General features: G+C 44.0%; 1 protein-coding gene across 4 annotated transcripts in view; it reads left to right on the forward strand.

The window, feature by feature from the left end:
* The window catches only part of capn15 (calpain 15), a 31,272-nt gene extending 16,776 nt beyond the window's left edge, over window positions 1-14,496 (forward strand). For 2 of the 4 annotated variants that reach the window (XM_031892484.1, XM_031892482.1), the window contains exons 3-12: window positions 2,311-2,546; window positions 3,294-3,477; window positions 4,997-5,220; window positions 6,621-6,746; window positions 7,758-7,910; window positions 8,027-8,188; window positions 8,269-8,501; window positions 8,853-9,025; window positions 9,254-9,432; window positions 9,537-14,496. In XM_031892484.1, coding sequence (XP_031748344.1) covers window positions 2,311-2,546; window positions 3,294-3,477; window positions 4,997-5,220; window positions 6,621-6,746; window positions 7,758-7,910; window positions 8,027-8,188; window positions 8,269-8,501; window positions 8,853-9,025; window positions 9,254-9,432; window positions 9,537-9,714 — 1,848 coding nt within the window. In that variant the 3' untranslated portion in view covers window positions 9,715-14,496. 4 annotated transcript variants of the gene reach the window in all.
* The last annotated feature ends 10,357 nt before the right edge of the window (window positions 14,497-24,853 follow it).

Raw genomic sequence — 24,853 nt, forward strand, 5'->3', positions numbered from 1 at the left:
TCTTTTCTGTTAATTCACATTAAATTGGTACATTTAATAACAATATGTAAAATACATCATATTGAAGGCTTTAGTTCTCCTTTAAAACTGGTAAAGCACCCAGTGAGTGTATGGAAAATCCTCTTGTTTATAATTGCATTAATGCTAATGAGTCATGTGTTACCGATCTCTGCAAAGTCATTGGCCATACACAACATGAGAAACGAGTTATTTATTTTGTTCTGCAAAGCTCAGGCTTGGAATTTCAACTGCTGTCTGGTCGCTAGAGTTTAATTACCCTAGCAACTTGTAGCAGTTTGGAATTCAGAATGGAAAATCAATAGGACAGGGCCAGAAAGGATGCATATGCTATTATAAATAAGAGAAAGTGACCCAACATCTGCATAGAATTTTCAGTTGCAGGCTGCAAAACGGTAAAATAGGAATGGTTAATCATTCATCGCCCATACACAATAAATAATGAACACCAATTGAAATGTTGGTTAGAATAGATAGTCACATACTTTTTTTTCAAAGGTGTTTATTTATGCATTTATAACATAAAACATTGACATTGGTTCTGCAGACGCGTTCTTTTCATGCCAGAGTGCAAACGTTACATTAGGTTAAACAATCAATAATGTCCTACTCGAAATAGTGCTCAAATTCCTATTTCAGGAGGGAAAGGTTTGGGATTACCAGTGGGGGTTCACGTTCCCAAGGGTGACCATGTGACTTTATTCCATGGTTTCAGCCCATGTTCCCCATACCTTGTCATACTTTTGAGGGCATCCTCTTGCTATATAGGTGAGTTGTATCAGCGGCAGGAGGGTTTTAATTAAATTGAGCCAGCTGGCAATTGTTGGGGGAGAATGTGCCATCCATTGAGAGAGGATGGTTTTCCTGGCATAAAACAGTAGCGTTCTGTAGAGGATACGCGATGCTAATGTGGGAATAGTGTCATCCACAATGCCAAAGAGGCAAACCTTGGGATTGATTATTTTAGGTAGGGCTGTTGTGTTTTGGATGTGGTCTAGAACCTGGTTCCAAAAGTGATGTATTTGTGGGCATGACCACATTAAGTGAAAGTAGTTGGCCTCGGGGGCACCACATTTGGGGCACTGAGACGAGTCACGGATTCCCATTCGACATAGTCGTAACGGGGTCAGATGGAGTTTATGTATGATTTTGAACTGGATTAGCCTGTCTCTTGTGGATATCAGATAGTCATAGGCCCTATCTGTCGCTTCCTCCCAATCTTCACTGTTCAGGTCCGGTATGTCTTGGTGCCAGGCTTTTTGGGCTGTAAGGAAGGGAGACTGGAGGGTAGAGAGGAGCAGGGAGTATAGTGTGGTGATCAGCTTTTTGGAAGAGGGGTTTTGGAGGGTAATTTCGAGCTTAGTGAGCACGAAGGGGACTATGGTTCTTTGGAATTGATGTCGGAATGCTTGTTGGAATTGTAAATATGAGAACCAGGGTAGCAGCTCTCCTGTATCTGCATGTTTGATCTGGTTCCTAGGTAACAGGGCCCCAAGATAGTCACATACTTAAAGTTAATATAAAGTTGAATATGCCCTTTAAGAGGACCTCAAAATTGAAAATGATTCCTAGCTAAGGCAGTACAGGTATGGGATCCATTATCCAGAAACCCGATACCCGAAGTTCCGAATTACGAGAAGACCATCTCCAATATACTCCATTATAAGTAAATAATTCAGATATTTAAAAGGGATTTCCTTTTTCTCTGTAATAATAAAACAGTACCTGTACTTGATCCCAACTAAGATATAATTACCCCTTATTGGGGGCAGAACAGCCCTATTGGGTTTATTTAATGGTTAAATGATTCCCTTTTCTCTGTAATAATAAAACAGTACCTGTACTTGATCCCAACTAAGATATAATTACCCCTTATTGGGGGCAGAACAGCCCTATTGGGTTTATTTAATGGTTAAATGATTCCCTTTTCTCTGTAATAATAAAACAGTACCTGTACTTGATCCCAACTAAGATATAATTACCCCTTATTGGGGGAAAAACAATCCTATTGGATTGTGTAGACGTAAAGTATGGAGATCCATATTACGGAAAGATCACTTATGCGGAAAATCCCAGGTCCCAAGCATTCTGGATAATAGATCCCATACCTGTATCTGCACATCCCGTACCTCGGCTGATGTCTCACTCTCCCTTCTCTTTGCTATTTCTCTTGATGAGTTTCATGTTCTTCCATGCAGATAACCTAACCCTGTCTCATCAGCCATTCTTTCTTATCTCCCCCCACTTCCTATCTGCCACTCTGCCCCTTGTGTGACTGCTCACCCCTGACAGTTATCCTCTTACCTGTCCCCATCCCAGAACACAGTGAATTTTGTGGATGACAGCTTCCCCCCCGGCCCTCGCTCTGTAGGCTTCCCGGAAACAGATAGCGTCCAACTGCGGGTAAAGCAGTGGCTACGACCGCAAGAGATCAACTGCAGCTCCTTCAAGGAGCGCTCCGTCAAGTGGACTGTGTTTCGCACACCTCGACCTTCAGACATCCTGCAAGGGCTTCTGGGAAACTGCTGGTAAGGGCATTACATCTACGTTACATTTGCTTTGACAAACGTTTGGCTTGATGGGCGCTTTGTCCTGAGTCCTGTGCCCCGTAACAATCTGATTTTTCTGAGCTAGACCTTTTAGTGCTGGCTACTGACTGGTTGCTGAGGGGAACCGGACTCTATAAATTCGCTGTTGTACTGCTGCAAGCCCTCGGGTACCTTCCTTTTATCTGTACAGCTGTTGCTGTGTTGTCTGGACTGTAACAATATCTTCCTCACTGTGGCTTTGCTTACCAAACCGGCGCTGTAACTCTTAATAATTAACTGAAACAAATCCCCCCCTTTCTGGAGTTTAACTTTATGACTGGCAGTTCATGGGGTATAAAGCGCTACTATTTTACCCCTGGCACAATCTGCACAGTAGGCCATGTTGCATCGGAGCATGGCACCTTTGGCAACATGGACACAAAGGCACGGCCACCATTAACCTGTAGGTGTGTATATAGTCATGTGATGTACCCACGGTTGTGATCCAAACTGACTTGATAAAGGGGGAAACTGTGAAACATTGTGGGCCAGACTCTTGCCCAGGCGTACTTATTATTCTGATATATTCCGTACACTAGAGCACCCACCTACCACATGTAGTGAAGGAGCAACTTTTTCTGGTGTCACTGCTGGTTCTGACTCTGCAGCCAATGTAACAAATACTATTGCTTATAATTTGAACTATGCTATTGACTGTTGTGTAATCTGTGTTTCTCATTTTCCCAGGTTCCTCAGTGCCCTGGCAGTCCTGGCGGAGAGACCAGAGCTGGTGGAGCGGGTGATGATCACAAGGACAATCTGCCCCGAGGGGGCCTATCAAGTGCGGCTATGCAAAGACGGAACGTGGACCACAGTGCTGGTGGATGATATGCTGCCCTGCGATGAAGCCGGATATCTGCTCTTCTCCCAGGTGGGACCAAGTGTCATCTGATATTCTGACTGCTCGCATAGCATTGCCCAGGGTCGACCGTGCCACCCAGCACTGACATGTCCCTGTATCACCAACAAGTAACTTGTACTAATACTAGTCATTTTTTAACAGGAAGGAAATAGTTTTGATATTTTTGCAATGTATCTGCTGTTTGCTTTGTAATGCCTTTCCTTAAAGGGGAAGGAAACCTGCAGCTGAATATACTATAAAAGGATAGGGGAAGCTGAAGGAAAATTCTGCATGTTGCACAAAAAATCCTTATTAAACCAAGGGCTGGGTGGCAGATTTGGAAGCTTGTGATTGGATAATCCTGTTTGCATGCCTAAGGGTGAGGACACACAGAGCTACTAGTAGCAACTACTTGTCATGGCTACAGTAATAGACATTGCTGATCATTTACTGATAATTGTCTCTGCATGTTTTAGTAGAAGCATTTCTCAGTATTGTCTATGGCAGGGTATTTTCTGGGGTTACGGAGCAGTTGAGTCACCCGCGATAGATCTCTGCTATCGCGGGTTACTAACCACTCTGCTCCGAGAAGGCTTTGCATCAGCAACAATAGGAGTCACCAGCGGAAAGCCAAGTTTCCTCCTGCAGGCAACTTTGTGCTACTTTGGGGAAAAAGAAGCAATGCGAAGGGCTTTCCACCAGCAACTCCTATATCTATTGCGGGCGACTCACCAGCTCCATGGGTTCTTGCCCTTAGTAGCCAAGACAAATAGCTGCTACTAAGTAGCTCTGAGTGTCTTTACCCTAACACCAAGAGCTAAGACACATGGGGCAATTAGTAGCTGCAACTTTTTAGTCGCTAGTAATCCGTGCAGCACAAACTGCGTGCGATTAGTTGCAGCGACTTGCATGGCAACGAATGATGGGAAAGTCGCAGGGACCAACTTTTTAAAAGTCACGGCGACTAATTGCCCCATGTGTCTTCGCCCAAACCATGGCTACAAGGAGGCCCCCCCTCATCCCAAGTCTGTGAAGACATTATTGTTCATTACTCACTGTATACAGACAGTAGCAGCTGTAACTGCTTGAGCACCCTGCCAGTTTCAGTTTACAGCAGCCCCATCCTATTTTGATGACTGGAAGGACACTCAAGCTTTTATTTTACTCTGCAGCTAGGAACATATATTGCTTGCAGTGTCCCAGCCATCCCCACTGCTATTCCTCCCAAGCCAGAGAGACAGTGCAGGTTCCACTCTGCCTCTGGCCGACTCGTTGAAATACAACACTATGATGACAGATGGTTGATGTGGGGAGTTATAGTTTGAGCAGCCCTAGCCTGACATACAATTGTATCTTGTGTTACCTGGTGCCTTAAGTGAGAAGTACTAGTGCCTGGAGCTGATTGGATTGTGTGTTCCCTGAGCCATAGGCACAGCTTCCCGGGACTCCTATAATATAATAATAACCCCCCTGAGCTTGTGCCCATGTTTCTCTTGTATTCCTATCACTGAAAATACCCTGTTATGTAATATACTGCCATCCCTTTCAGGCTCAGAGGAAGCAGCTATGGGTGGCGCTAATCGAGAAGGCCCTAGCAAAGCTCCACGGCTCCTACTTTGCTCTGCAGGCTGGCCGCGCCATAGAGGGGCTGGCCACGCTTACCGGCGCGCCCTGCGAGAGCCTGATGCTGCAAGTCAGTTCCACGAATCCAAGGGAGGAAAACGTAGATACCGACCTGATCTGGGCCAAAATGCTGAGCTCTAAAGAGGCCGGGTAAGTGCAATATATAATAGATGATGTCCCCATCGGCCAATAATGCTTATAAGGCACCCCCATGTACTTTTGTGGAGGACCTCTTAAAGGTAACTAGGGCAAACACATATGGTACTCTTTCTGTTGTTCCGTTCGTTTGGCCAAACAACCAAATGATTAGGTAAGGGAAGCTGGTATTCTTTACTTCTTTTTGCACAACCATCAGAAATTTTCCACCAGAAAAAGAATCCTTTATCCACCAGGTTGGAAAGATTATCTGCCTATACTGCCCTCAAACTGCCTGACCAAATCTTGGCAAGTGTAATTGTCTTCTGAGCTACTGACAATAACTGCCCCTGAGAAGCAAGCACCCTAATTCTAATTGTACCAGGGACACAAAACATGGTTCATGTGCTGACAGTTGCAGCAACCAATCAGCAATTAGTTTTGATAGAGCTAATGTATATGTATGTGGTTGCTATGGGTCATCCCATATGGGTCATTTCCCTTCCCCCTTACCACCTTTGAAAGCAGCGATTTGCTTCCCACAGGATTTTCCCCGCGCGCGTAGGTTTTTCGCTGAACCCATGCTTGAGTTGCCTCTGATTGACTCTGTATTACTTGCTGCCTTTTGGCTTTGGGTCAGGCAGAGGCTAACAGTACCTTTGGGACAAATGTTAGTAAGCAGTGTTAGCTCTTATCCCTATGTGAGGATGTTGTATACTAAGAAATAAGTAATAACTGCTTCTATAAAAGGAATGCAATCAGGGCTAATTGCACATTTTATTGGTTAATTAAAAGAACATTAAGAGAACAATCCATTATTTTCCATCGAACCTTGTGTATTACCCCGGTGCTTAATGTTCATTTCCAAACTTTGAATGAACTGAAGCTCTGTCTTGTGCAGCCTTCTGACCTGGCTATGGCACTATGGCTTCTCCAGCCTGCGGAAAGCACTTGTTTGCGGTCACTGTCCCTGTAAATATGAGTTGGCGTACTGAGTGTAGTTTTTGTAAGAAAGGTTTCCATTGGGGCAGCTATTCAAACTAAAATAGGACTAAACGGCGCAGGTTACATAGCAGATAACAGATAAGCTCTGTAGAATACAGTGGTGTTTTACAGAGCTTGTCCATTATCTGCTGTGTAACCTAGCGGTCTTTCTGAGCCAACACACCATTTTTACCAGTGTAGACTCAGTGACAGTGTTCAATGCTTATAGGTGGCAACCAGCAACATGGGATGGCAGGAGTTGCACGTCTCTTTCACTTTTGCCAAATGAACCATTAGCTTCACCCACAGAAAGAATACTATAATATTGCATTGCAAGGCCATGGCCAGCTCTAGGCACGTAGTAGGGTTATTCATAGCCAATAAGAAAATCATGTAATGATGTTGCGGTTGCTTGATATTGTTATATACAGGTTCCTAATGGGAGCGTCATGTGGCGGAGGGAACATGAAAGTGGATGATATTGCTTATGAGAATGTGGGGCTCAGACCTCGGCACGCTTACTCCATACTGGATGTTCGAGATGTTCAAGGATTCCGGTGAGTGGAATATGTAGGAAATAGGGATGAACAGCAGTGGGCCCAATAATACTGCCACGTTCAATAATAAAGCTTGAGCCAAATGCGAATGGGCTGTTGAAAGCTCCCAAGGAGAAGTGCCTGAGCTCCCTTAAAATGCCATAGCCTGAGAATCTCCCTGTCTTCATGGGCAATGGCTCCCAGAGATTCCAGGGGGTATGCCATACAGGCAGTTAATAGCTCGGCGAGGAGGAGACAAACCGCCATATGTAATAAAAGGCTGTATGTTTGCCCAGGAGCAGCAACCAATAAGAAAGTTGCTTTTAAACAGGTGACCAATAAATGCTTCCTTCTGATTGCTAGGTGTTACTTCTACTGGGAAAACTTTATTACATCGCCCCCAAGTGGTTGAAATGCAGATTGTTCTGAATTTCTCTGTGGCGTTCAAGATCCTAACCATTGTTTATTTCTTCTCTTTAAGGGGTTGTTCGCCTTTATATTAACTTTTGGCATGATGTAGAAAGTGAATACTGAGACCAATTGCAATTGTTTTTTTTAGTTAATATCATTTGTTGTTTTTGAGTTATTTAAGAAGATTTCCAGTTTGGAATTTTAGCAGCTATCTGGTTGCTTGGGTCCAAATTACCATAGCAGCCAGGCATTCATTTGAATGAGGGTCTGGAATATGAATTGGAGAGGCCCCAATAGAAAGATAAGTAGTAAAAAGTAGCAATAACAATAACATTGTAGCCTCACAGAGCATTTTTTTTTATATGTGGGGGATCAGTGACCCCCCTCATTTAAAAGCTGGAAAGAGTCATAAGTAGAAGGCAAATAATTTTAAAAAACTATAAAAAGAAAAAATAAAGCCCATTTGCTTAGAATTGGCCATTCTATAATATACTTAGTTAACTTTTAGTTAGTGGATGTAGTAGTTAGTGGCAGTGCGACTGAGATAAGAAAGCAAAGCAAACGTCAAGCACACAGACGGGATAAGGGAAATTTGGGGATAACACCTCGATGTTTTGGCAGGCTTCTCCGGTTACGCAACCCGTGGGGGCGCTTCTCCTGGAATGGAAGTTGGTCGGACGAGTGGTCTCAGTGGCCAGCATCCCTAAAGCATGAACTGATGCCCCATGGAAGCAGCGAGGGAGTCTTCTGGATGGAGTACAATGACTTCATTCGGTGAGCATTACTGTTACTGACACTCGCTGCAGCGCTGTACAACAGAAGGGTGCTTAGATCAAGCATACACATCCCATGGCACTAGGAATAAGCCCTAAATCTTTTCTTCCTAATAGGTATTTTGACTCGGTGGACATTTGTAAGATACACACGGACTGGCATGAAGTAAGAGTCCAGGGCACCTTTCCCAACAAGGCCTCTGTTCCGGTCACGGTCACTTCCCTTACGGTAGTGGAACGCACGGCGATGGAGTTCTCTCTGTTCCAGGAAGGCAGCAGGTAAGTGGCCCCAGCTCTGACTCATGCACAAGAGACTTTGCTCCCTTTGCAGAAGTTTAATGCACCCTGTTCCCCTGCAGACGTTCCGACACTGTGGACAGCCACCTTCTGGACCTCTGCATCATGGTTTTCCGGGCATCCCACAGCGGGTCAGGAAAGGTGATGTTGGGACGGCTCATGGCGCACAGCAAAAGGGCAGTGAAGAAGTTTGTGGGATGCGACGTTATGCTGGAGCCCGGAGAGTATGCCGTCGTGTGCTGTGCCTTCAACCACTGGCAGACTCTCATGGCAGCAGGTTCCTCCCCAGCTCAGGGTAAGCGCTCGGCAGGGGACAGGGTGCAACACATTGGGCAGTGTGTGCTGTAATGCCTGGATAGGAGTATATAAACTTATTGCGCAGTAGTGTTGCACAGGCCGTCTGAAACCTGCGGGTGGCAGAATTATTCTTTTTTTTTTTTTTTATGAGTCACCCGTGACATCAGTCCCCTTTTGCTTCAGTAACATCTGAGAGGGTCAGTGGTGGGTATATAAGTAAGGGTTGGGAGCGGACAGGTTAGGGCCAGGCATAGGTTTACCATCATACAGTATTTCGTTTTCAGGCTTTTCTACATGGGATTATGTGGCTTGGGTAACATTAAACCTGTAACACTATTTTATTGCGCAGCCTCCAGCCCCACAGGTAGCAGTAACAACCGCCGTGCCGCCTCAGACGCTCTAGGGTACATTCTGGCCATTTACAGTTCCCGGCTGGTTATGGTGGAACAGGTGGAAGCTCAGCCAACAACACTCGCTGATGCCATTATCCTGCTGACAGAAGATAAAGGTGAAAGGCATGAGGTAACCTCCTGATTGGCACTGCCAACCAATCTTCTTTTGAGCTCAGTACCCAACTTGGCCTCCTCACGGGCATGTTATCCTTGTTGTTACCAGTTGATCCAGTTTGGGTGAGACTGGGTGGCCACAGGCCTGGACATGAGTGCAAGGTGGCAACAATCAAGTTATCATATCTAAAGAGTTGTGATTTATCTGCTAATTTCTCCTCTTCTTCCTCCTCCTCCTCCTCAGGGTCGTGAAGGGATGACCTGTTACTACCTGACGCACGGATGGGCTGGACTAATCGTGGTGGTGGAGAATAGGCACCCTAAATCCTACTTGCACATCCAGTGTGACTGCACAGACAGCTTCAATGTTGTGTCCACCCGAGGCTGCCTCAAAACCAGCGACAGTGTCCCACCGCTGCACAGGTGACAAACCCACAGCCCATGGGCTTTTTGTGTCCCACCCCCTGTGCTTGTATGATTTCAGCCCTTGCTTATATTAACTCCTTCTTCTCTCCCCCCTTCCCCAGGCAAGTGCTGGTCATCTTGTCCCAACTGGAGGGGAATGCTGGCTTCTCTATCACGCATCGCCTGGCACACCGCAAGGCCAATCAGGCATTTCTCAATGACTGGATGTCCAGCAAAGGCACCCACAGCCCCCCACTGTCTCCTGAGGTGTCTGGCCTCCACGGCCCCCGCCCACTCTGACACCCAGCCTGGGCGCTTGGGTGCTCTGTACAGGGTCGGCAGGAGCACTTTACAGACTTGAAACCCTTCCCAAATGATGACACTTGAAATCTACTCAGGACTCTTTTCCTGTGTATACAGGGACCCTGTCATTGCCCCCTAATCCCGCCATTAATGCACACTCCTAAACTTGCTGTTCCACAACACACGCACAGCTGTCGAGGAGCTTGGCACACACACACCTCTAGTCCTACAACTTAGATTCCCCTCACTTTATTTTAGGGTACAACAGTATGTAAAGCTAACTAGCTTCTGTAAGGGAATAGAATAAACCTGTACTGATATGGGGGAATGTTTCAAAGGGTAACCAGACAGAAACATTAGATCTTTGTCAGGTGATTTCCATTTGTCTATGAGGGGCTGTTTTAGGTGCTTTGGGCCACAATTTTGGGCTACTAAAAAGGCATTTAAAGCACCCCAAGTAGTCCTGTGTGCCATTAACTTTAGCATTTCCCTCTGTGGCTGTCTCTTTACTGCTAACCAGTAACAATGCACCTATTGCTCTTATAATAAGCAGGGTGGGACTAGCCTATCAGATAACCAGAATATATCCCGGTGGGCCCTGCCAGGGTACCAAAACTATTCCTATCAGCCTATCCCTATGTTCATACATAAAAAACGATTTGGCACTATACTTCTGTTGCTCTGAGAGTGGGCTTAGGGTGTCTGGTTCTCTGTGGGTCTCAGTCCAACACTTAGTGGAACTGGCTCTGGCTCCAGATTTTATCTCTTTTTATTATGTTGCATATTTTAGCATAACCAAATATGAGTCAAAACGTTATTGCCGCCGCACCCCCCTTAAATAATGAAATGATCAAAGGGCCATGTCCCTGGAGAATGGCTTTCACATTTTAGCTGTGACCTGTGTCGCTATAGGTCCTGGATGAGCAGATATGCAATGGCTGGGTGTTGTTCTGTATAAATCAGTGGTGCAGAGACTGGTCACCCCTGGCACCCCAACCTCCAGCACCCTCAAAGGTGATTATTGGGAGTGTTAGAGTGCAAGTCCCTGCATTGGAGCTGGCTTTATTTCCCTTTTTTTAATACTACTATACAATCACTATTGACAAATTGATTCCTATTTTTTAGGGAGGAATGTAGCCATTTTTTACTTGTTTGCCTGCAAATTAGCAAACTCTGCGCCTTAAAGCACTGGATGCATTGGTTTGTACATTGCTTACATGAAATGGGCATTGTCAGAAATATATATATATATATATATGTGTGTTTAACTGTTCCCCACATAATAGAACTTACATATTGCATGTGCTGGTATTGTAGATGGGGGAGCAAAGTACTTGCGCACACTTCATTTCCTGAGCACTTTCTCCATAGAAGGCTGCTGCTGGCAAGTGCTCAGGAAAGTGCAGCAGCAAATGCTGTCCCCCAGCTGCTGGAAAGTAATTTATGCCTGTGTTAGGAAAGTGTCTGGTTTTGGGGATTTTACCAAAAATATAGGGTAATTAAGGGATTTTTTTTTAATACTAAACTGATGAATGGTGCGACTACTCCCAGCGGGCATGTGATGGGTTCGGATCAGAAGCAGATAACCTGTCTGTTGCACTAGAAGCCCCAGTAAGCATGGTAGCCACTGCCAAGCCCCATCAGAAGGCTGTATTGCAAGATTAGCCAAACATCCGTCCTAGCAGCAACCTAGGCATCATGGGAAATACATCCTGAGTGTGTTTCTCTTTAGTTTATGGTAAAGCAACATCTGCTATGGCTTGTGCTAGCCACTTGTCTAGTTTCTTTTAACCCTCTTTGGGTCCCCAGATGTTGCTGGACTGCAACTCCCATAATTCATCAATGTATAATTGAGGGTGAAAGCCTACTGGGAATACATCTGGAGCTCCACCGGGATTTAACAGGATGCAGTTGCCTTTCCCTTTGCTTTCTATATTACATTTGCAAGTAAAAGCGGCAGTTTGCCTTCATAGCTCCCCAGGTGGATTCCCATACTTTTAAAGGGCAAGTATAAACAGGCTTATTGCTGTTAACAAACAGCATACTCTTTATGCAATGATGCTGAAGGGAGTTGCATCTGTAACTGATGTACTTGCTTCATCGCTTCTCAATTTGTACAATGTTATTCTTTTGGCCAGTTCATACGGGAAGCAGCCTGGTGACTTTACCCATAACCCTGTGGGGCCCCTGGCTGTAGCACTCAGTCTGACTGATCTATGCATTGTTTTACCCAGTCCTATGTAATAGATATATTTTTCATTGTACAAATGGCCAGAATGAGTGGGATTATGAGGGTCTTATACAGGGATAGAATAAAGGGCAAGGCAACCATGCCAAACATATAGTGCAAATGTTTACAGAACATGTACCCCCATATGTAATAAAAGGCACTAAGTTAGCCCAGGAGCAGTAACTCATAGCAACCAATAAGATGTTTGACCAGTAAATTCTACCTGCTGATTGGTTACTATGGGTTACTGCTCCTGGGCAACCTTAGTGCCTTTTATTACATAACCCCCATAGAGTCTAATGGCATTACCTGCCCCCATCCTACCTGCTGTTTTGCAAATCATGGGTGCCATCATATCTTTAAGGGAAATATATACCACACCCTTGACCAATACAGTATAAGGGCATGGTATATTGTCTGCACACTGCCACTTATGGGTGGAAGATGGCGCACAGCAAACAATATGGTGGCGTCCTCTGGCTTGCAAAAAGAAATAATCACAAAGATCAGGGAGATCTGTTTCATATTTGTGTGTCGGGCTAAAAGAATGGATGGGGAGGGGGCATTTTTGCCATGCTCCAGGGTGATGGGTATTGTAGTACATGACATCTGTAGGGTTGCAGGCCATTACCTGTGCTTGGCTATCACTTTCTCCTTTGGCTAGCCACCTGTAAACCACTGGCTACTGCTTTGGTGCCAAGTGCAGATTTTGTATTTATTGCTGCTTTCGTGTTTGCAGGCAGAGGGCGCTGTTGTGCTGCGTTAGAGTGTAGCAGTGCAGTCTAACCAAATTCAGGAGAGACTTTATCCAATATTAGAATGTTGTTTTTAACTGACGTGTGCTAATTAAAAAGGGTACTTAGGCCTATGGCACACAGGGCTTTCTGATCCCAGGTGAAATATGCCAATGTGTGCCATAGATATGAAATAAAAGGGAAAATATGAAGGGATTATAGGGCACCCATATGCAGTGTGTGCCACATTATTTATATAGGGAGCAGGAGCTGCCATGTTGCTGTCTTTGCAGAGACATTCTCTGTAGAAGGACATTATAAGCACACTCATGTAAGTAGATAATCTATGCAGGCATGCAGTATGGCAGCTGGAAGGTAAGGTTGGGCTCTGCCCTTACACAGATTACTGAAGGGAAACAGATACATAACAGCGTCCACTTAGAAACAGGGTATATTTGCTATGTGACCCTTTGGGTGATGGGTATTTTAAGATTTTCACCCTTTCGCACTGGGCATTTTGATTGTGGTGGCATTCCACTGGTCTTTCCATGGCATCCATAGCAAGCACCATGAATAAATAGCCTTGTGCCTCTTGCCATTGATATGAGCCGGACACTCATGTGACCAATCACAAGTCCTTTTGATTCTGACCCAGTGTGCCACGGGCGTAGGGGCATAGTGACCTACAGTGGGGTTTGTCTTAGAGGCATATTCCTGTTATTGATGTGAGGTTAAGCTGCAAGCACGTGGCCAAAAATGCTGGCCTGGTTGGGTTTTTGCGTCAGGTTGGTTTGGCTCAACTGGCCATCCCCCTTCTGCTGCTGATTGGTATATGCAAGTGACTGCACAGATTATATCAAGTGACCCTGCAAACTGCTATGATGTAGGCCAAGATATTCTGTGATGGTTTGCAGTTGGTCTTCATTATTTAGGTTTTTGTTCAGGAGCTCTCCAGTTTGGAATTTCAGCAGCTATCTTGTTGCTAGGGTCCAGTTTACCATAGTAACCAGGCAGTGGTGTGAATAGGAGCCTGGAATGTAAACAGAAGAGGGCCCGCATAAAAAGTTTAGTAAATAGTTCAAAAGATAAAAGTGAAGACCAACTGAAAAGTTGCTAAGAAAAGGACATTGTATAGGGTACTAACTGTTTATTTAAAGATGAACTACCCCTTTAATTAAGATTTTAAAGACCATCCACCACTGTTGAAGAGTTTCTTTGCAGATGTATTAATGTCATTTTATAGAGATCTGTATAATGTTGTTTTGCTGCTGACTACAATGGTACCCAGCCGAGTTGGGCAAGTGAATGTGTTTGCCAGCCTCTGCTATTAAACCTGCTCTCTGCCAAAAGCCAGACTGCTGCAGTGTACAGACAGAGCCTAAGGATCAGGTTGTACCCCAGGGTATTGCTGCTGTGGGGGGGATCCGGCGGGAGAATACGTTCCCGACACCTGTGCCTGAGCTATTTGCACAAAGCAGTCAACCCACAATTTGATGGGCAGAATCTATATGTTCCGCACTCTCACCATTCCCTTCTGCCTCTACCCCCCCCCCCCCCTTCTTTTATCTCCGTAGGACACTGAAAGAGGTAGATGCTCCTCCAACTCCCTTCCACTCTGTATCGGGGTCCTGATCTATGCCTGCCACACCTGGGAAATATGAATATTTTGATTCTTGTACATACTGTTCAGCTGTAATAAGACAGAATGCTATTTTATCAGCCTATATACTCAGATTGTATAGATAGAGACATTTGGGGCGCCCTGTGCTCTCATCTCAGGTTCTTTCGGACCAAATAAAGATTTTGTTTTTTAAAGATTTGTCTCTTGCCTTTTTGCTTTATGTTGCTCCGGCCGCACTGATGTCTGGAACTGAGCATAGAAGCGTCAGGAGATGCCTCCCGCATCAGTAGCGCAAGCTGCTGGCATTCTGTTGGGCCCAGTACTGCAAGGGGCGTGCATGGGTGTTATAAACTCATAGTATGAAAACTATAAGAAAAAAAAAAATTTAATTGTTAGGGTCACATGATGATCAGTTAAACCTATCATAATCCAGATGGGTGGGCATGTTTGACAATGTTATGAGGTAGCAGACAACTTGGTACAATAGGGCATCAGATGAATCTCTGGTAAGGAGGCACATTTAAGTTGCATAAAATCAAGTATAATGCCAAACAGCCTTCTGTAGGCTGCCAGTCCACATAGGGCTATTAAGTAGCCAATTATAGCTCTTATTGGCACCCCCAAGAACCCTTTTCATGCTTCCATTTAAATGTTGGTCAGGGGTTTAAAAGGTTGGGGATCCCTGACTAGAGAGTAATGTCCAATTTGCAATTGGTCTTCTTTTATTCATGTAGGTTTTTTTAATTGCTTCACTTTTTGTTCAGCAGCTCTCCATTTTGGAGTTTCAGCAGCTATCTGGTTGCTAGGGCCCAAATTACCTTAGTAACCAGGCAGTGGTTTGAACTGGAGACAGGTATATGAATGGGCGATAACCTGAATAGAAAAATAAGATATGAAAAGTAATGAAAACAATAAAATTGTAGCTATACAGAGGCATAGTTTTTGGCTACTGGGGTCAGTGACCCCCTTTTGAGCCAGCACAAGAAAGCAAATAGTTCAAAAACTATAACAAATAAATAATGAAGACCAGTTAAAAAGTTGCTGAGAAGTGGCTGTGGGCCAGTCATATGTAGGCAGGGGTAAATCTGAGGAACTGAGAGGCTTGTGGCCAGAGGGAGGCTGCTAGTGTTTCGGCAATATGGCTGCTATGTATTTGAGAGGAACTGGGCACTGAAATCTGACTTTCTGGAGAAAAAATACCAGCCATCCTATATTTTGTTTTCTTTTTCTCTGTTAGTAACATTAGCACCAGGCATCATTTTTACCAACCGGGCCAGAAAAATACAGGCCAGGTGGCAACCTTAGTCTGCGGCCACCATTTTGACTGATGATGTGCAAGTTTACATGTCACCTGCTCATCATCTGAGGCCAGCACTCCTGCACTGCCACTACTACATATGTGCCAAGCCAGGGGATCACCATCAGAGGGGACTGAGTAGCATTACTATACTACAGGGATAGGATCCCTTATCTGGAAACCTGTTATCCAGAAAGTTCTGAATAACAGAAAGGCCATCTCCCATAGACTCCATTATAAGCAAATAATTCTAATTTTTAAAAATGATTCCCTTTTTTCTCTATAATAATAAAACAGAACCATGTACTTGATTCCAACTAAGATATTTAATCGTTATTGGAGGCAAAACAATCCTATTGGGATTAAAGGAACAGTAACACCAAAAAAAAAAAAAGAGCTTTAAAGTAATAAAAATATAATGTACTGTTGCCCTGCACTGGTAAAACTGGTGTGTTTGCTACGGTAACACTACTATAATTTATATAATAAGCTGCTGTGTAGCCACGGGGGCAGCCATTCAAGCTGGAAAAAAGGAGAAAAGGCACAGGTTACATAGCAGATAACAGATAAGTTCTGTAGAATACAATAGTGTTTTATCTGTAATCTGCTATGTGCCTGTGCCTTTTCTCCTTTGAATGGCTGCCCCCATGGCTACACAGCAGCTTATTTATATAAATTATAGTAGACTTTCTGAAGTAAACACACAACTTTTACCAGTGCAGGGCAGCAGCACATTATATTTTAGTTACTTTTATACACTTTCATTTTTTGGTGTTACTGTTCCTTTAAATGATGTTTAAATTACTTTTTAGTAGACTTAAGGTATGGAGATCCAAATTACAGAAAGATCCCTTATCCAGAAAGCCCCAGGTCCCAAGCATTCTGGATAACAGGTCCTATACCTGTACCTACAACCAGCATTTGCCAAATAGAGAGGGGAGGGGGCAGGGCAGTGATGTAAAAGGAACAAATCAGAGCCAATGGAGGGGTAGTTTGGTGAGTTGCACAGGGGGAGAGGGGCAAGGGGGTAAAAAGCAGTGCTGGAAGTAGTGATTGGACATGGGACTAAGGAAGAATGACAGGTAATTTGCCAGCTAATACATTGCCAGTAAACCTGTAATACCAGCCCAGCCTTGGATGGTATTTTTACTCTTCAGCCAGTGACATGTCAGCCAGGTGAAACCCATAGGGCTTGTGGGTTGTGGCAGCAATGGGAGTGTGTATGGCCAGCAGTGTCACGGTGACGCCACATATATGACCCCATACATATTAGTAAGCCTGTACAGATAATTTACGCATTTACAGCTCCATAATATTACGGGCCAGAGATCATGGGGAGTGCAAAGGGTATAAATGTCACCACCTGATTTGTTGGGCCCCTTGTACCCTCATAGTAAAGCAGTACCTGGGCCTATATTAATGTTGTGTTTTGTTAACCTAATAGCAGGTAAAAAGGGGGGTAAAATAAAGAGAAATAAGAGCTGTGTGGGTAAGTACAGGCTCAGAAGGCTCTCAGGGTGCAACAGAAGGAGACACGGCCTGTGTGTCTTACAGCAACTCTGACCCATGTTGTCTCCCTGCAAAAACAGATTTACCATGAGAAGCCGCTGTCATCTTTTATTATAATCAGCACGCAAGACGGCCAGCTGGAAGCAGCCATAACGTCTGGGACACATGGGCTGCTACGTACCGTGTGCCTGTCTGATGCTGCTATCTGCCTAAATAAGACTACCGTTACAGGCTGCAATGACTCTTTATTCATTTGTATTGGTCCCAGTGGAGCTTACAATCTAATATCCATACCAGGTGCATAGACACAAACACATGTAAGTTTAAAGGACAAGGAAAGTATAGTTTAGTGGGGTTGCCAATTTGTCAGGGTGCACGCAGGTGGCATTGCCCAACAGGGTTGGCCCACCGAGTTTTTTCCCGGTAGCTGGTGGGCCAACCCTGAGGGACAATGCCTTACTCCCAGAGTTTAGGGGGCCCTAAAGTAATTTTGGGGGAAGTGACCCTCTCCTCATCTTTGTGCAAAGCCGAAGGAAAGCTGGGAATTAAGGCAAGCCTGATATTTCCAAAATTGGTCTGTAGGTGGTATCTGATCTGCCACTGGCTAGGCCGAGCTTTATAATTCGGAGGGTAGATTTAAACTACAGGTTGCCACCTTTTGGTTATGGCAACTTTTAGCTCTTTCTCTATTAAAACACACTGATATATGAAAAGGGTTTCTTACAATAAGAGGTGTTTTGGAATTCTCTCCCCAAATCTGTTCTAATGGCAGATCCATTGGATCATTTCAAGAAAGGCCTGGATGCCTATTTAGCAAGTGAGAGGATACAAGGCTCCACATGTTCCTAATACAAAGCTGATCCAGGGACTGGTCTAAATAAAAGGTTGAACTAAAGGTTGACTTTTGAAGACTATTTCCTTCTGATTTTTATATATAATAATTGTCTTCCTTGCGCCAAATTCCCTGCCTCTTTCTCTCTCCCCCTAACAGACACAGAGTGATTTTGCAGTCTGCAGTGCATTCAGCCATATCTCCCTATAAGCCGCACTGTTCCCTTTCTCTATGGCCTGGGCTGGGTATGTTGGGGTCATGATGCTGTGTGACGTCCCCCCCCCCTTCCCCAGGTAGGGGTGCAGTGCTCTGGGGCTCTACACAGCCAGAGTGAGGCGCGGGGCTTCGGATTGGATGTGAAAGCAATTAAAAGGGTTGTGTTGTGGTGGCTGCAGGCTGGCTCCAGGCGCTGGGGGGAACTGCCAGGACCGATAAGGTGCTTCATTTCTCTGTCCTAAACACTCCCCTTGGAGGCCAAACTGCATCTCACGCAGTCCTAGAGGTACGCCAGTCCTGGAGGATGGAGAGTGGCAGAAATGTGGTCAGAAAGCAGCACCGGCGCTCTTTTATTCAGTTTATTTCCATTACTGTAACCCTCTGGCCGCCAGGGTTAACCAAGCGGAAGCCAAGATATTCTTGTTTGAAGAAGTTGCCATAAAAATTATTGTTTTAACCCTTTTACGGAGAAATTCGCCATTCCCTGTTGAGGCTCAGGGATAGGTACCCTTTGGCATCCAGCAGAACCATGGGTTTTGGAGTTTTGGTGAAATAATTAAAGGTTTACAATTGAAAGTGCCATGTGCAAAGTGCCATTTTGGACACAGTTTTCCATGTTTTCCCCCACACATACACAATGCAGCTTTCCCCCAGAATTCCAGTGTAATTGTGGCTGCATGGGGACCCCAGAAATACCACTGCATTCAGGGTGGTGGTAGATCCAGGTTTTCCCTGAATCTATCTATCTATCTATCTATCTATCTATCTATCTATCTATCATCTATTGTAACATCTTTTACCTGTCTATCTATATATCATCTATGTATCTAATGTATCATCTATCTATCTGTTTGTCCACACACATATACTGAATATATATGTAACTTTTTTAACTGCCCCCCCTGTGACATGCCCAGGGTATGAAGGAAAGTTCTGGGCAATAAGCCATGCCCTTACACTTCGCTGCCTTTTTAAAGGCAAATTATTGGAAGCTAAACTTTCCATACAAATTGGCAATTTCTTGCCTTTCAGGAGGAAAGTACATGGTTGAGAAGGTAAACGGTGCTGACACTTGTTAAATAAAAAATAACCTAAATGTGAGATTTGAGGAAGGCAACGCGCACACATTGGATGGAATTGCTGCAGGGGCTGATTTTTAAAAAAAAAAAAAAATATCATTATGTATTGTCCTTCGGTGCTGAGTCGGTGGCCGCCCACCAGCTCCCGGCCCTCACTTGCCTTCCATTCTCTTTATCAGCCAAATAATTACTTTGCAGCATCAGTCCCCACTACAAGATTCAAGCCGAGTAGTTAAAGAATATTTACTATCATCGAACACTGATAGAAAACATAAGATCAAGATTTTGCCTTTTGCCGAATAAAAAAAATATAATTCTGAGCGACTTCCGATTATATAACCATTCCACATTTTTCCTGGTTTTAAGGTTATGCGTATATGTAATTACTACTGAAAGCAGAGTCTTGTCTGTCCCTTTCTGTTCCCTGGTTCAGCTTTTTCCCGTAATTCAAGTGTAACTGTGCCTGCTGCAATAATTGCGTCCAATGCATAAAAACAGCAGTTGTGCTTACGTCACAATGTAAATCGAGTGCTAGTTATATCTAGCATTTTTTTATAGTGCGATTTGCGTCACTTACAGAGCAAGAAATCTAAATGTTTTGCATCTAATCCACTGGGTGCCAGACTGGCACGCCTACTAATGCAATGTACTTTGGGAGCTACCACTAGGTCTAGGGTGGCAGACAGTGTCAGACTACCCCTATTTCCTGGGCTGGAACTAGTGGTAGGCAGCAGAGTAATGTGCCTAGGGTGAAACAGAAGCAGAGGGTAGGTACGTATCTCAGATACCTGCCTACCCTTAATTCTGTCTGGTTGAGAGAGCGGCAATTAGATGTGCTCCCCATTCACATTGCCACTTCCGCTAGTCGAACCCATTTCACCCCCAGTAAGCATCATATCACTCACCCCTTACCGCTGGCCACACTGCCAGGGGCCCACCAGAAATTTCTCCACATATTTTTCCTCTTCTTACTAAGCTTTCTTATTCGCCTATTCTCTTATCTACCATCATCTAACATTTTCTCCTCTTTCATACCTCCCAACTATCCCGATTTTTGCGGGACAGTCCCTCTTTTGACAACTCAACCAGCAGTCCCGGATTCTTACTCAAAAGTCCCTCATTTCTCTTGATTTCCTGCACTGAAGCTAAAAAAGATACAAATTTAATTTAAAGTAGCCTTTGGCAAAGAGCCCAGAAATCTTAACAAGAGTCACCTTCACTTAGATCAGTGATCCCCAACCAGTGCTTCGTGAGCAACATGTTGCTCCCCAACCCCTTGGATGTTGCTCCCCAACCCCTTGGATGTTGCTCCCAGGGGCCTCAACGTAGGTACCCATTTTTGAATTTCTGGCTTAGGGGTGAGTTTTGGTTGCATAAAACCCAGTGTAAAGCCAAACAGAGCCTTCTATAGGCTACCAGTCCACATAGGGGCTACCAAATAGCCAATTGTAGCTCTTATTTGCACCCCCAGGAACTTTTTCCATGCTTGTGTTGCTCCCCAACACTTTCCATTTGAATGTGGCTCACGGGTATAAAAGGTTGGGGATCCCTGACTTAGATACATTGTTTCTCACTTTTAATTAAAAAAGTGGGCTTTTAGCAGAGAGCCCAGAAAAGTAAAAAGCCCCCCTGCACAGAGATCCAATAGTAACTAAACAGGTCTCTTGGGGAACTGAGACTCTTGGGGGAACTGGGACACATAAAACAGGACCCCAAAACCCCCAGAAATGTGTTCAAACTTTAAATAACCTGGCAAGTGGTATTTAGGGGGTGTGGTCGCAAAAAAAGGGGCGTGGTCAAAAATTTGCATTTATTTCTGTCCCTCTTTCCATTTCAAAATGTTGGGAGGTATGCTCTTTGTTCTCATACAGAAAAAGGAATGTCAAAGATATGGGCATACAAAGCAAAATGATAGGGTAAATGGATAAATAAAAGGGCACACTGACACCTGGGCTCATCAGGAATTTACATGGTATCCCCTTGGGCCAGTCCAAAATTGGTGGTGGTAACTTCAGGGTTCTCCAGCAACAAAAGCCTGAATTAGTCTGTAATTCAACGTTCATTTTGGAACCTGCACCAAACACTGCCCTGTGTTTTATGTGTCTCATAGGCCGTGTATGATTCTTAAAAAGGAACGATTCTAAAGAACTTTTGACAAATTTGAATTTGACAAATATTATTTTTCCTGGGTACAAAGACAAAACTCGATCAGTATCAATGTCAGAGATCTTCTGAATAGTTTCATACTGCATGGTAACAACTGTATTGTTTACACAGATATATATTGGTATGGTCCAAAGTTTTAGCTGGATCCCCAGCCTTTTCCAAGATGAATTTTAGAGACCAGTCTCTGGCCATCTGCACCAAAACTATACCCCTAAACAATGTAGGTCTCTTTTAAAATATATTGTATAAAATACCTCATTTTTATCTCATATGTAAAACTCTGCTTCATCTAAATAAACCATTTTTATAAAAATATATACTGTATAATGGACAAAGGTCTTTTACTGCTACATTACTTCCCATTACAGTTACAGCTACATTATTTCCTGTCAGGTGATCTCTGAGGGAGCACACAGCCCATCACTAAATGGTGGAAAGGATGTAAAAGGGCAATATTTACTGATATATATATATTCCAGTTTGGGGAGATTCTTTAATAGGACACAATATGTTATCTAAAATATAATAACACAATCTGTTATCTGTTAAGTATTCATTCTGGGGGTATAGTTTTCGTTTAATGTAGGCACTAGCGTGAGGGAAGAGATGCAGCCCCACATGGGACTTACTGTCTTTCTATTCATACAGCTCTTACAAGTCACAGGGCACAGAAAAAAACGATGCCAAAAACACCTAGTTTGTCCTGAAAATTTTCATAATTTCACAAATTTTTACACAGTTTCATGAATTTTTTTGGTGACGCAAAACATGACAGATTCGCCCAGCAATAGCCAGTTCTATAAGACTATAACCCCTCTGTGCAAACACGTGTTACACAAAATATCCATGCCTAGTGCACACAGCACTACCTCTACTGTATTCAAGGGGATGTAAACCCAAAAATAAAATTTTACCTAATAAATAAAAATGCAATTGATCCCAGTATATACAGTGGTGTGAAAAACTATTTGCCCCCTTCCTGATTTCTTATTCTTTTGCATGTTTGTCACACAAAATGTTTCTGATCATCAAACACATGTAACTATTAGTCAAAGATAACACAAGTAAACACAAAATGCAGTTTTTAAATGAGGGTTTTTATTATTTAGGGAGAAAAAACATCCAAACCTACATGGCCCTGTGTGAAAAAGTAATTGCCCCCTGAACCTAATAACTGGTTGGGCCACCCTTAGCAGCAATAACTGCAATCAAGCGTTTGCGATAACTTGCAACGAGTCTTTTACAGCTCTCTGGAGGAATTTTGGCCCACTCATCTTTGCAGAATTGTTGTAATTCAGCTTTATTTGAGGGTTTTCTAGCATGAACCGCCTTTTTAAGGTCATGCCACAACATCTCAATAGGATTCAGGTCAGGACTTTGACTAGGCCACTCCAAAGTCTTCATTTTGTTTTTCTTCAGCCATTCAGAGGTGGATTTGCTGGTGTGTTTTGGGTCATTGTCCTGCTGCAGCACCCAAGATCGCTTCAGCTTGAGTTGACGAACAGATGGCCGGACATTCTCCTTCAGGATTTTTTGGTAGACAGTAGAATTCATGGTTCCATCTATCACAGCAAGCCTTCCAGGTCCTGAAGCAGCAAAACAACCCCAGACCATCACACTACCACCACCATATTTTACTGTTGGTATGATGTTCTTTTTCTGAAATGCTGTGTTACTTTTACGCCAGATGTAACGGGACACGCAACTTCCAAAAAGTTCAACTTTTGTCTCGTCGGTCCACAAGGTATTTTCCCAAAAGTCTTGGCAATCATTGAGATGTTTTTTAGCAAAATTGATACGAGCCTTAATGCTTTTTGCTTAAAAGTGGTTTGCGCCTTGGAAATCTGCCATGCAGGCCGTTTTTGCCCAGTCTCTTTCTTATGGTGGAGTCGTGAACACTGACCTTAATTGAGGCAAGTGAGGCCTGCAGTTCTTTAGATGTTGTCCTGGGGTCTTTTGTGGCCTCTCGGATGAGTTGTCTCTGCGCTCTTGGGGTAATTTTGGTCGGCCGGCCACTCCTGGGAAGGTTCACCACTGTTCCATGTTTTTGCCATTTGTGGATAATGGCTCTCACTGTGGTTCGCTGGAGTCCCAAAGCTTTAGAAATGGCTTTATAACCTTTACCAGACTGATAGATCTCAATTACTTTTGTTCTCATTTGTTCCTGAATTTCTTTGGATCTTGGCATGATGTCTAGCTTTTGAGGTGCTTTTGGTCTACTTCTCTGTGTCAGGTAGCTCCTATTTAAGTGATTTCTTGATTGAAACAGGTGTGGCAGTAATCAGGCCTGGGGGTGACTACAGAAATTTCTCCCTTAATAACGTAAACCTTCATTTAAAAACTGCATTTTGTGTTCAATTATGTTATCTTTGACTAATAGTTAACGGTTTTTGATGAGCAGAAACATTTAAGTGTGACAAACATGCAAAAGAATAAGAAATCAGGAAGGGGGCAAATAGTTTTTCACACCACTGTATATATATGAGTGCTAGGAAGCTGCACACCAAAAACGCTGATGATACCTGGGTGCCTGTGCAGGAAATAATTATACAGGCATGGAGTGACGGCACACACAGGATTTTCACACAGAAGTCGCCAAAAGGTTTGCATCTCTGCGACTCCTGTGTGAAAATCCTGTGTGTGCCGTCACTCCATGCCTGTATATATATATATATGTATTATAAATGATTTGTAAGTATAGTTGTAATTGAAACCAGTATCCCAGCATTGGCCCCCAGCCTGCAGCCCGAAAATGTCCCATTTTCTTGTTGGCTGTAACAGTCTTGCAGGCTGTAACATCATTCCCCATACTACACTCACCTAAAGGTTTATTAGGAACACCTGTTCAATTTCTCATTAATACAATTATCTAATCAACCAATCACATGGCAGTTGCTTCAATGTATTTAGGGGTGTGGTCCTGGTCAAGACAATCTCCTGAACTCCAAACTGAATGTCAGAATGGGAAAGAAAGGTGATTTAAGCAATTTTGAGCGTGGCGTGGTTGTTGGTGCCAGACGTGCCAGTGTGTATTTCACAATCTGCTGAGTTACTGGGATTTTCACGCACAACCATTTCTAGGGTTTACAAAGAATGGTGTGAAAAGGGATAAACATCCAGTATGCGGCAGTCCCAGGGCCGCCATCAGAAATCACGGGGCCCCTCATAACAAAATTTTCTGGGTCCCCCTCCCACCAGTACAAAGGACTCACAGACATGAGAAATTTGTAGCCAGCAGGGCCCCCCTAGTACATTGGTAGCCAGCAGGGCCCCCCTAGTACATTGGTAGCCAGCAGGGCCCCCTCTAGTACATTGGTAGCCAGCAGGACCCCCTCTAGTACATTGGTAGCCAGCAGGACCCCAACCCTAGTACATTGGTAGCCAGCAGTGCCCCAACCCTAGTACATTGGTAGCCAGCAGTGCCCCAACCCTAGTACATTGGTAGCCAGCAA

The sequence above is a fragment of the Xenopus tropicalis genome, chromosome 9 (assembly GCF_000004195.4).
Source record: "Xenopus tropicalis strain Nigerian chromosome 9, UCB_Xtro_10.0, whole genome shotgun sequence".
Classification (NCBI taxonomy): Eukaryota; Metazoa; Chordata; class Amphibia; order Anura; family Pipidae; genus Xenopus; species Xenopus tropicalis.